Source organism: Coenobita brevimanus, chromosome 51, assembly GCF_032717465.1.
Source record: "Coenobita brevimanus isolate Jiangsu-jjx chromosome 51, ASM3271746v2, whole genome shotgun sequence".
Lineage (NCBI taxonomy): Eukaryota > Metazoa > Arthropoda > Malacostraca > Decapoda > Coenobitidae > Coenobita > Coenobita brevimanus.
Window position 1 is genome coordinate 4916349 of NC_137004.1, and position 13731 is coordinate 4930079.

At 41.1% G+C, this 13731-nt stretch overlaps 1 protein-coding gene across 1 annotated transcript in view; it reads left to right on the forward strand.

Moving 5' to 3' along the window:
- The window catches only part of Gycbeta100B (guanylate cyclase soluble subunit beta-1-like), a 141042-nt gene that overhangs the window by 41395 nt on the left and 85916 nt on the right, over positions 1-13731 (forward strand). Inside the window, exon 3 of the mRNA XM_080272473.1 lies at positions 8353-8453. Within this exon, the coding sequence (XP_080128599.1) occupies positions 8353-8453 (101 nt within the window). The remainder of the gene's footprint in view (positions 1-8352; positions 8454-13731) is intronic.

The window sequence follows — 13731 nt, forward strand, 5'->3', positions numbered from 1 at the left end:
TCTCTCTCTCTCTCTCTCTCTCTCTCTCTCTCTGTAATCAGATTAACAGACAGACAGACGAGGGAAATGCATGTCTTCTGTCCACAAGTGCGCGGGGATAATTAAGAAAGTAAAAAGGAAAAAGAAATGAAGACTAAGATGAATGAGCAAAGGAATTAGGGCAAATGGAGTCTTGGAATGAGAGGGATGCACGGGGAGGAGGAGGAGGAGGAGGAGGAAGACTGGGAGGAGGAGGTGGAGCAAAAACAGGAGAAAGAGGAGCAGAAGCAGGAAGAGGAGGAGGAAGAAGAAGAAGAAGAATACCTTAAGAAGACGAAGGAAACAAAGAAAAAACAGGAATAGGAGGAAAGGAAGAGGAAAATGAGGAAAGACGAATGAAGGAAGTGAGCAAGTAAGAAGAACGAAGAGGAGGAGGACGAAGTGGGAGGAGGGAGGAGGAGAAAGGAAGGGAGGAAGGAAGGAAGAGATGAAATGACTCTCTTCAATACAAGGACGCGTTTTCTGTTTTATTTCACTGCTTTATATAATCTTGGAGAGACTAAAGTAAAGGAGAGATTTGTGGAGAATGAATTTACCTCCTTTAATACTAATGGTCTCCTGTGAGCTGAATAAAATCGCCTGGAGATCGAATTAACAGGAGATAACGGGAAGAAGGATTTGAGTGGATGAGTATGTGAGGGAGGGAGGCGTGGGTTGAGTTAGAGAGAGAGAGAGAGAGAGAGAGAGAGAGAGAGAGAGAGAGTTGGAACTAATTATAAACAGCAAAACAAGATGATAAATAAACAGAAAACACCGGCAAAAAGAAACGAATTAAGAGCAAGGAGACCAAAGGAAAGTAGAGTAACACAGTGTAGAATAGGCTATAGTGACGAAGGTGAGAGCAAGTGATGATGATGATGATGATGTTGATAATGATGATGACGATGGTGATGATGATGATGGTGGTGGTGGTGGTGATGATGATGATGATGATGATGATGATGTGATGTGATATTGTCCAGAAGAAAAAAGGTACAAAGTTGGGGCTAATTGGAGGTGGAAGGAATTGACAAAAGAAGATTGAAGAAGGTAAATGATTAAGACGAGAGAGAAAGAGAGAGAGAGAGAGAGAGAGAGAGAGAGAGAGAGAGAGAGAGAGAGAGAGAGAGAGCACCTTGGGTCACACATTACCTCGCTCTCCCCATCACAAGTGTAAATATAACGTCCTCAGCCAGAAGAGGTTAGCTTTCTCGTGGTTGGGATAACTCTCTTATTATATCTAACGACAGATTATTTTATTCAGCTTAGAGTGGGTCAGGGGAAGCTGAGAGTGTTAATATCCCTGGTAAATAATTAGCAGATCATTAGAGAGAAAGGAGACAGGTAAATTGCTTCGTAGTTAATTAAGCGAACGACTTTGAAGAGTGGAGAAGGAGAAGGGAAGGAGGAGGAAGAAGGAGGCAGCAGTAAAAAGGATAATAAGGACATAAGAAGAACAGATAAGAGAAGAATTGGAGGAGGGAAGAGATGAATGATATTTGTTTAATACTTAAGAAAGATGAGAAAGGAGGGAGAAGGAGAGGAAAAGATCAAATGAAAACAAAAGGAATATATAAAAGAGGAACAAAGGCATGAAGAAGGATTAATAAGAAGGAGTGAAGGAAATAAGCTCAAACGCACAGAGATGATGATGATGATGATTATAATGATGATGATTACAGTGATGGATGTGTAGTGCGTCTTTGAATGACAGGTCTGGGGGGGAGGGTTTAGAATTGCCAATGATGAGTTGAGAGAGGTAGGATGGGACTTGAATGTATTGGTGTTGCGATAAGAAGGGGTAGATTAAGATGGTTTGGGCACCTGGAGAGGATGGAGGATGACAGGTAGGTGCAGAGGGTGAGAGGTGGAAACGTTGAGGGTAGGGGTTGCGTGAGGCAGACCGAAAAAGACCTGGGACGAGGTCATAGAATTTAACGTCAAGGATAAAGGACTGAATAGGGAGGCTGTTAGAGATCGAGCAGCTATGAGAACCGCCATTAGGTGACCAAGGCTGAGGTGTGCAAGCATGTTGGAGCCTTTATAAACGAAACGAAACGAAACGAAAAAAGGAGAGAGGAAAGAAAGGTACCTGTGAAGAAACTGAGGAAGGAGCGAAGGAAGAAAGGAGGGAGGGGAAGAGGGAGGAAAGGAAACAAATGAAGGAAGAAAGATGGAAAGGAAGAAAGCAGGGAAGGAAGAAGGTGGAGGAAGAAAGTAGGAAGAGAAAACAGGATGAGAGCAACAAAGTAGGGAGAGAAGAAAGAAAGGATGGAAGAAAGGTGGAGTGAAAGAAAGATGATAGAAAACGTAGGGAAAAGAGAGAGAGAGAGAGAGAGAGACAAGATTAACTAGAATGGCACTCAGTAGAGCGCATACCTCCGCCAACGCCCTACCTCGCAATGTTAAAGAAAGTAAAAAAAAAAAAAAAATCTGGATCCGCACCTTATCCTGATCCACACCAAAATTTAATGGAGTGTATTCTGGGCCAAGGCCCATTCTTCTACCAAGTTTCGTGGAAATCCGTCCAGTAGTTTTTGTGTAATCTTGCTCACAAACCAACCAACCTTCAAACAAACAGACGGACAGGGGTGAAAACATAACCTCCTTGGCGGAGGTAATGAGAGTTGCTAAGAAAGATAAGGAAGAGAAGAGGAATGAAGGAAGAAGAGAAGAAGATTACAAAAGAAAGGGATAGGGAGAGGGAATGAGGAGAGACAAACAGACAGACAGACAGACAAGGTTACATAGAATTATACAAGCCTCACTTTCCTTACTAATTGGTGTGTCTTTAATCGTGTTTGTAAAGTGACTTCTTTTATCTTTCCCTGATTACAGAGAGAGAGAGAGAGAGAGAGAGAGAGAATGGATGTAAAGATGAACAGAAAGATGCTAAAGAAGTGACTGATAAATATGCGATTAGTTAATGATAAAAGCACTTTGGACCTGAAGGAGAAGTAATTAAATAGAAAATAATACCTTTACTGATTTTATATTCCCTCACCTTTTATCGTGAATTCATTTTATTAGTGTCGTTATTATTATCATCATTATTATTATTATTATTATTATTATTATTATTATTATTATTATTATTATTATTATTATTATCATCATCATCACCAGATCCATTTTCATTATCATTGCTATCATCCTGGTTAGGTTAGTTGTCATCATCATCATCATCATCATCACCATCATCATCAGTAAATTCATTATCATATCATTGCCATTAATGCTAGTTCATCATCATCATCATCATCATTATCATCATCATCATCATCATTGTCATCATCATTATCATCATCATCATCATCATTATCATCATCATCATCACTAAATTCATTTTGTATTGCCATCATCACTAGTTTATCATCATCATCATCATCATGGTCGTCATCACCCTCATCATTCTCCTTAGTCAGACTTCACTACATCACCACAACCACCGTCACCACTAATATCACCATAATTTCTCAGCCAGTCACCACCTAATTCACCATCACAATAATTTCACGACCCAATTACCATCATCACCATCACAGTCACCATCACCACCAACACCACCACAGTCTTTATCTCGCAGCAGCATCACCACATTCACCTTCACCATCACAATCACTTTCACCACAACTTCATACCTTAATTCCAGCACCATCAACACCACCATCATCATCACCACTGCCACCACCACCACCACCACCACCACCCCCCCAACGACCACCATCATCGCAACGTCTCACCCTAATTCCATCACAATCAACACCATCATCACCACCATAATCACCACCACCACACTTTCACTATTCCTTCAACACCAGCACCATATCACCACCATAATCACCATCACCACTACCACATCTTCACAGTTCCTTCACCATCATCACCACCATAATCACCATCATAACATCACCGCCATCATCACCATCACCATACCTTGACATCCAAATTTCATCACCATCACCACCACCACCATCACCACACCGTCACACCCTAACTCCAGCACCATCACCACCATTATCACCACCATAATCACCATCATCATCACCATAATCACTGTCCTTCAAACTGACGAAAGAGGGACGAGTTTGGCGTGGTGGACTGCGATGCGATACCTGGTGAGGAGACTAAGTGCTTCATTGGCGGGAGTTAAGGGTGATTGGACGAGAGAGAGAGAGAGAGAGAGAGAGAGAGAGAGAGAGAGAGAGAGAGACTATGGTGGCAGATAGAATGAGAGAGAGAAACTAATGGTGACAAATGGAAAGAGAGAGAGAGAGAGAGAGAGAGAGAGAGAGAGAGAGAGAGAGAGAGAGATCATGGTGACAATGAGAGAGAAACTATTGGTGACAAATGGAATGAGAGAGAGAGAGAGAGAGAGAGAGAGAGAGAGAGAGAGAGAGAGAGGGTGAATAATGGGATAGATAGTGATTCGTTGGAGCAAGTTTACGTTGATTGGACTAGAGAGAGAGAGAGAGAGAGAGTAATGGTGACAGATAGAATGAGAGTGTGATTCACTGGCGTGAGTTTAGGCTGATTGGACGAGGAACTGGTGTGTCGTGAGAGAGAGAGAGAGAGAGAGAGAGAGTTGAAGTTGATTGGACGAGGGACTGTGTGTCGCGAGAAAGGGAAATGTGTGTGAGGGGAAACGCCTGTAAGGGGTTAATAGAGAGAGAGACAGAGAGCGAGAGAGAGAGAAAATATGCTGGATGAAGAAAGTACATATCTAAGAGAGAAAAACTGAAGGAGAAGGAATAAATAAAGGAGCGAGCGAGCGAGCGAGCGAGAGAGAGAGAGAGAGAGAGAGAGAGAGAGAGAGAGAGAGAGAGAGGCGTACTCTGTTAAAGGATTATTCTCGTAATCCTACAGCTGTTAAGTCATTTGTCTTGAGGATTAGTTGAAGATTAGACAAATAGGTGACTAATGAGAAAGGCTAGAAGGAAGACAGGTAAATTGGAGGTAGGAAGACAGGTAAATAGGGAAAGGTGTAGGTAGACAGAGGGAGATGATAGGTAAATAGACAGGAGGTAGGTAAGTAGGTAAAGGCAGTAGGTAGGGAGATAGCAAGACGGGAGGTACGGAGATTAGTGGATGGAGGAGGAGGTAGGTAGGTAGGTGAGATTATATGAAGGCGGAAAGGAGGTAAGTAGTTAGAAGAGAAGAAAGAGAGAGAGGGAGGGAAGGAGGTAAGTAGATGGAGAGAGGAAGGGAGGATGGAGACTGACAGGTCGATAGGGAGAGGGAGAAAAATAGAAAAGAAAGATAGGAAGGGAGAAAGGGGAGAGGGAGCGAAGGAGGGAGGTACATTGGGAGAGGAGGAGGAAAGAAGGGAGGCAGACTGGTAGAGAGAGAGAGAGAGAGAGAGAGAGAGAGAACGAAGTGAAGAATGAGGGAGATACGTGGGAGTAGGTAGGTGGAGAGGGAGAGGGAGAGAGAGAGAAAAGAAGCGAGGTAAAGAGGAAGGAAATTAGATAAGGAGAGACAAACTGAAGCGAGATAGATAGATAGATAGATAGACAGGCAGACACCGATAGACAGATAGATAGATAGATAGATAGAAACACAGCAAGGTAATGAGGAAGGAGGATAAGGAGAGCCAAGCTGGTGAAGTGAGATAGATAGATAGATAGGCAGTTTGATAGATAAGCAAACTATTGGTATACTGAAGTGGATAATAGTGATAATAGTTGTAGCTTAAATTAAAGAAATAGCTGGAGTTGTGAATCTAATATTTGCAGGGTAGTGGAATCAGTTTTATCATAATTAATACTGTAAAAGAAAATTGATCCCGGTGCCAATGACAGGTAAAGTTACAGATAGATCACCTGATGCTTTTTGGATTGCAGTATTAATCAGGCCGGGGCTAATATGCAAAGGTCAAGGGGCACTAGACTGTTTATTGGCAATGCTACGTATCCCCATTGTGTTGCACGATCAATGTTGCAGTGTTACCTTGATTCTGGTTGTTAATTCGTGCACCATCAGTGTTGCAAAATTACCTGGATACTGATTGTTAATTTTACCTTGATTTTGATTGTTAATTCTTGCACCATCACTGTTGTTGTTGGTTATCTTGCTCGTGGGTAAAAATTGTTGCACCAGCAGCATTGCAGTTGATTTTCCAGGTTTGTGATAAATATAGGTTTATTGTTAACACTTCCATTTTGGTGACGACTTTACTTATGCTTTCACCAGACGATTTTATTCAGTATGGGTAAGACTCTTTGGCCTGACGAGATTTGAAGAGGACAGTAAGGTGTAATAGACCAAATAAATCGCTCAGGAAGAGGCGTTAGGGAGCTTCATTAACCCCTTCACCATGAGGGGTTTTGCCAGAACTGAATAAAATCGTCTTTCATTGGCAAGAATGGCCCCAACAACACTTTCTAAGATTTGAAAATATTAATAAATTTTGTCAGGACTTTCATGAGGATAACATTTTTTTTTTTTTGGTGGTATATTCTTGTTGCCTCCAGACGATTTTCTTCAGCCTAGGAGACCCCCCCCTCGGAGTGAAGGGGTCCGTGAAGGCTGCATCAAACCCCCCCCAGGTCGAGAAGTCCCTCCCAAGCTGAATAAAATCGTCTGGAGGGGAGTAAATCACCCTTGACATTGCAGTGTGGGAATGAACCTCTTTGCCGACTTATTTCGTATTTTATTCCTCCCATCTTCAGACGATTTTTGTAGCGCTGGAAGTGACTATTGAAGGGGTTCATGAAGGCCGTATCTAACCCCCCCCCAGTTCGAAAAATCTCCCCTAAGCTGAACGAAATCCCCTTGAAGATAGCAAAAGTAAAATTAAAAAGACGACATTAGAGTGGGGTTAAGATTGAAAGTGTATTTGGTCCTTATTCATGTAAATATTAGGGTGTATATTCATTTAGTATTAGGGTTAATTTCAGCTTAACTTTCATATCTAAAGCCGGTACTCTCGCCGGGTAAGGAAGCTCCCTAATACCTCTTCCTAAGCGACCTATTTTGTCTATAACACCTTTCTGTCCTCTTCTGTGTTATATAAATCCTTCCAGTATCGCCTTACTCTTCATAAATAACGCACAAAACGATGTTACCCACCCGTATCGAAAAATAAATCGGTAAGGAGGAGGCGTTAGGGGACGTCCATACCCGAGGAGAATGCGGTTTTCCGTGTTGTCTGGCTTTCTCCACGTTCAGAGTACTCGGGAATGCAAAGAATCAGAGGAAAGAAGGAAGGAAGAGGAAAAAAGAAAATTAGATTGGTTTGGTGATAGAAAACAGAATAAAGTAAATGCAATGATCTAGAGAAGTTAATTATAAAGCACAGTGAGTAAAAAAAGGGCAGCTAAAATGCAAGGAAAAAAAAAATAAAGATTACAAGGAAGTTAGTTACATAGTACATGGGAGAGGGCAGGAAAAAGGGTGGGATAAAGAAAGAAAAATACAAGAGAAATAAGTTACAAACGACTTTGAGTATAAAATGGCTATAAAAAAGAAAGGTTAAAAAAAGGGAAGGGGGGGCAAGGGAAGTGAATTTAAAAGGGCGTTGAATTGAAAGGGGCAGCCAAAATAAGGTAAGGAAAAGAGAAGGGGAGGTGAGTTATAAAGTGTGTCGATTGAATGGTAAAGAGCAAGAGATGAAAAAATAAAGAAAAAGAGTAAGAGAAGTGAGTTACAGAAGGCTTAGAGTAAAAAAGGTGGCTTAAAAAAAAGGAAAAGAAATGGGCAAGAAAAGGAAAAGGGCAAAGGAAGAGAGTTACAAAGGGCATGAAGGTGAAAAGAGGTGGCACATAGGTAAAAGAAATACTCCCTACCTTTCTTCCGATTTATTTTCTCCTACTGTTCCGCTAATAGGGTAGTATTTCTTACACTAATTATGAGGAAGAAAGGGAAAGAGGCCTGGAGAGAGAGAGAGAGAGAGAGAGAGAGAGAGTCGTCCATAGAGAGAGAGAGAGAGCCTTGAGTTAATAAAATCTATGGTTTGTTAACTCCCCGTAAGATACCATTTTCCGCCCTTTGCCCTTATCATCATATTGACATCTCAGGCGGCCATGATGAGACGGAGAGGAAGTGGTGCTGGGGAGAGGGAGATGATTTAGGTATCATGTTTTTTTTAATTAGTTTTTATTAGTGATGGAGGAGGCTGGAGAGGAGGGCATATGTAGTTGGTGTTTGTTTTGTTATTATCTGGAAAATGGTTATTGGTGGCTAAATCCCTTCAACCAATCACTTCACACCCACTCACCCAACTTCCTCTCTCACCGCACTCCCACTCACCCCATTCCCACTCACCGCACCCCCACTAAACCCTCTCACTCCCACTCCCTCACCCTCACTCACCTCACTCCCACTCGCCCACAGGAGAGAGGCAGAGGTACACATGGACGGCTCTTTCCTCGTCCGCCTAACCTACGAGGACGAGATCACATACAACATAGTGGGTGCTGCTGAGAAGGTCCTGGGTGAGTGCAAAAAATATTACACACTTTTTTGCGTCCTGTATATGTAAATCTGACCCACATTTTTGCCCACTGTATGTGTAAATCTGAACCACTTTTTTGCTTACTCAATCTGTATATCTGACCCACTTTTTTGCTTATTCGGCCTGTAAATCTGACCCAGTATTTGCTTATTCTGCTTGTAAATCTGACTCACTTGATTCCTTACTTTGCCTGTAAATCTGACCCACTTCCTTGCTTTTTCTTCCTGTAAATCTGACTCATTTTTTCCTTGCCCTTCCTGTAAATTTGTTTCACTTCTTTGCTTCTGAACTTGATCCACTGTTCCTCCTGCTGGGTAAGTAACTTCGTACTACTGTTTTGCCTGTAAATTTGACCCTCTGTTCTGCATGTTCTGGCGATTAATCTGCCCCTCATTTTTGTAAGTAAATTTGGCAAACTTCTTCTACGGCTGTGTTTGTAAATTTGAATCGCTTTTCTTGTTTGCTTTGCATGTTTTTTTATTTTTTATTTTGGTTACGGTGCTTGTATTTTTTTACCCAATTTTTCGCTTGATTTTTATATGAACTTGACCCTCTCGTTTGCCTATGAAGCCGATATAAATAAATCAGTATCCTTTTTTGCAATAACCTAACCTAATTTTTTTTTCTACTATAGTTCCCGTGGCTCAATGGCAGAATTTATAATGCCAGTACTAAAACAATACCATGCTCATCATAGTATTCTTTCGTGAGCAGTACCATATTCTAATTATTAATGCCACGGTGCTGCTCGGCTTTTAAGATCGAGAGAGGGTAATTTTAAGCAGACAAAGTACATTCCTTCCAGTGTAATAAATTGATAGTACATGGATAGTCAGTAGCACAGATGAACAATTTTCGTGGAGAAGTACTTAGGTGTTACTGCATTTTTTTTTTTTTTTTTTTTTTTTTTTTTGGCAGTGGGTCATCAGTTGAAAAAGAAATACTGATTTTTTTTCAAGTATGCCGACTGCAAGATTTAGATTTTCCCTTCTTGATTTGTATCTTTCTCCTTGTATACTTCTTAACCCTGGAAATAAGATGCTGTACCAAGGTCTTAAGAAACCGAGGTAGGAATTTCTGAGACCTTTATTTTTCTTATGCACCAAGAGTTTGAGTTCTTGTTGAGCTCTTGTTTAGTTCTTATTGAGTTCGTGTTGAGTTCTTCTTGAGTTCGTGTTGAGTTCTTGTTGACGTCTTTTTGAGGTCTTGTTGAGTTCTTGTTTAGTTCTTGTTGAGTTCTTCATTAGTTCGTGTTGAGTTCTTGTTGAGTTAGTGTTGAGTTCTTGTTCAGTTCTTGTGCATGGACCTTGCTACCGTCTTGATTACTGCTTGCCCACTGCTTTTCTTGAGGTTGAGGAAGTTCCCTAACACATTTTCCTAAGCGATTTAGTTTGTTTATTACACCCTACTGTTCTCTGTTTCGCTACATTAATCCTTCCAGTTTCGTCGTACTCTGCATAAATATGTACAAAAGGATATCAGCTAGCCACATCCAAAACTAAATCGCAAAGGAAAAGGTGTTACGGAGCTTTGATTACTTTCCGCCATAATAAACTTAAAAAAAAAAAGTGGTTGTGCTAAATGAATAATTAACTGAAGAAAGGTGTTCTGGGGAGTCTCATAAGGCCACGAGAAAATTCCTAAGACTTTTGAGAGAGAGAGAGAGAGAGAGAGAGACGGGGTCAGAAGGGAAATGGAGGGAGAGATGACGATAAGATGCTTGAAGATAGGAGAGAGAGAGAGAGAGAGAGAGGATCCAGTAAGGTGAAACAAGCCTCAAAAGTCGCCATAACAAGCTGTCCAATCCTGTCATTTGATAGCCACCGAGAGCCTGACAGCCCTCCATCTCGTCCCATTCGCTGTCAGGAGAGATTTATTTTTATTTTATTTTCCTTTATTTTATCCTTCAGACGATTTTATTTGTCTTGTGAGATGCTTATTACTGCTAGGATGATTTTTTTCTTCATATTCTTTCAGACGATTTAATTCATCTTTATTCATGAGTCTTTATTTACGTGTCTTTATTCAGGGGTCTTTATTCACGAGTCTAATTATGAGTCTTTATTTATGAGTCTTTATTCACGAGTCTTTATTTATGAGTCTTTATTCACTAGTCTTTATTTACGAGTCTTTATTCACGAGTCTTTATTCAGGGGTCTTTATTCACGAGTCTTTATTCACGAGTCTTTATTTATGAGTCTTTATTTATGAGTCTTTATTTATGAGTCTTTATTCACGAGTCTTTATTTACGAGTCTTTATTCACGAGTCTTTATTCACGAGTCTTTATTCACGAGTCTTTATTCACGAGTCATAATTCACGAGTCTTTATTCACGAGTCTTTATTTATGAGTCTTTATTCACGAGTCGTCATTTATGAGTCTTTATTTACGAGTCTTCATTTACGAGTCTTTATTCACGAGTCTTTATTCACGAGTCTTCATTCACGAGTCTTTATTCACGAGTCTTTATTTACGAGTCTTTATTCACGAGTCTTTATTCACGAGTCTTTATTCACGAGTCTTCATTCACGAGTCTTTATTCACGAGTCTTTATTTACGAGTCTTTATTCACGAGTCTTTATTCGCGAGTCTTTATTCACGAGTCTTTTATTCACGAGTCTTTATTTACGAATCTTCTATTTATGAGTCTTTATTTATGAGTCTTTTATTTATGAGTCTTTATTCACGAGTCTTTATTTACGAGTCTTTATTCACGAGTCTTTATTCGCGAGTCTTTTATTCACGAGTCTTTTATTCACGAGTCTTTATTTACGAATCTTCTATTTATGAGTCTTTATTTATGAGTCTTTTATTTATGAGTCTTTATTCACGAGTCTTCATTTACGAGTCTTTATTCACGAGTCTTTATTCACGAGTCTTTATTTATGAGTGTATTCACGAGTCGTCATTTATGAGTCTTTAATTACGAGTCTTCATTTACGAGTCTTTATTCACGAGTCTTTATTCACGAGTCTTCATTCACGAGTCTTTATTCACGAGTCGTCATTTATGAGTCTTTATTTATGAGTCTTTATTCACGAGACTTTATTCACGAGTCTTTATTCACGAGTCTTTATTTACGAGTCTTTATTTATGAGTCTTTATTCACGAGTCTTTATTTATTAGTCTCTATTCACGAGTGCCCCATGAAATGTAAAATGTCTTCCTTTAATTAAGTAAAATCGTCAGGAGTCACTAAGAATTCAACGAGGAAGTAGGTAGCCCCGTAACACCTTTTCCTAAGCGATTTGTTTTGCTTATTACACCTCGCCGTCCTTTTTTTTGTTATATAAATCATTCCAATATCGCCATACTCTGCATAGATAACGTGCAAAAGAATATCAACCGGCCATATCCAAAAATAAATCGCTAAGGAGGAGGTGCTAGGGAGCCTTCGTAGAGAATATGAACCTTAGACTCTTTTTTTTTTCCTATTCCTGTTTTAAAACTCTTATTGGTCTAAGATTATCTCTTCTAATAAATACCTAGTTTTAGCAATAGATTAACACTGTAATATGGTGTTATTCGCGAAGAAGTGCTATGGAGAGGATGTGGAGCCGTAGCATTGTCTTTTTCTGCCACTGAGCTACGTGAAATAAGCAGCAAAAGGACGAAGATCTGGGCCAGGTTAAGGTGAAAGGAGTGTAGCACGTCGCCCGCAGTTTCCTTGACTTGGGAAGCACCGTTGCACATCCCCCCTAGCGATTTATTTTGCATATTACATTTCTCTTCCCTTTACCCTCCTCCCTCCTCCCTTTCACTTTCTTATGCTTTCCCATCATTTCATTTTCCGCCTTCCTTCTTCACTGTTCCTTTTCTCTTCTTTCTTTCTTCCTTCCCAGTTCTTTCTTTTACCTCCGAACTCCTCATCCCTCCCCTTGTTGATTCTCTTCCCTCCAGTTTCCTCCTCTTCTCTCAGTTCCTTTTTCGTCCCAGTCCCTTCTTCCTCCTCTCGTCGTTTCTTCGCAGCACGTTCATCCCTCATCCCTCTACCTTCCTCTCCTCCTTTTCATTCAGTTCCTCGTTCAACTCTCCTTGCCTCCAAGATTCTTCTTCCTCTCGGTTCTTTCTTCCTCCTTCCGTCCTCTCTCTCTCTCCTGCTTCTTGTTCCCTCATCCCTCCTCCTTCCTCTCCTTCCTTCCCCGTTCCTCGTTCTCCACTTCTTCTCTCCTTGTTCCTTCGTCTTCCCTTATTCCTCTCTTCCTTCCCTCCTCCTCCCCTCCCATTTCCTTTCTCGTCCCCTCCTCACAGTTCCTTCTTCCTCCCAGTTCCCTCTCTTCCTTCCTCTCCTTCCATTTCTCTCTCTTCCTTCCTCTCCTTCCATTTCTCTCTCTTCCTTCCTCTCCTTCCCCCCCTGTTCTTTCTTCCTCCCTCATCCCTCTCTTCCTTTTTCTCCTCCTTTCCTCCAGTTCATCATTTTCCTCCTCCCTCCCAATTCCCTCTCTTCCCCAGTTCACTCTCCACGGTATAGCCAGGTAAACATATAATTAATTCCAAGGCATTTTTTACCTTTCCGTGCCTCGTCCTTCCTTCAGCCAAGCCTCTACCTGTGCACACCTATTTAGCTTTTTATTTGAGTCCAACCCATTAGGAAATAGTTTACCTGCCTTTACCTGCGTATGTTTATTGAGAAGGTAATATTTGTAGATCATTTAACGTGGTTGTTTGAGTGTAAATATTGACAGGGCATTGACGAGGGGATGGGGACAAGTGGAGGTGGGTGAATAGGGAGAGGATGGAGAGATGAGGGATGGAAAATGGGGTTTGAGAAGAGAGAGGGGGAGGAGTGGTGTGGAGAGGAAAAAGAATAGAGGGGAGGATGTAGAGATAGTGGAAGGGAGGTAGGTAGGTAGGTAGGCAGAGAGAGAGAGAGAGAGAGTAGGATGGAAGGAGGAGGGGAGATGAGAGATGGAGAATGGGATTTGAGAAGAGAGAAGGATGGAGGGAAAGAAGAGACAGAGTTGGGGACGGAGAGAGGGAGGAAGGATTGTGAGGAGGAGGTAGGAGAAGAGAGTTAGAATTGACTAAGGGAAAAGAAAAACTTGAAGGAAAGGAGAACTGAAGTACTATGAGATTAGTGGAAGTGCGGGGGGGAGGAGGAAGAAGGAAAGACGTGAAATATAGGATGGGAAACGAGAAGGATGGGGAGAAGGAAAACAGGGAAAGGATTTGGGGAAGAAGGAAGGACTAGGAACAAGAAAAATGGGGGTGGGAGGAGGAGGATGGAAGAAAGGACAAAAGAAATGGTAGATGGAGT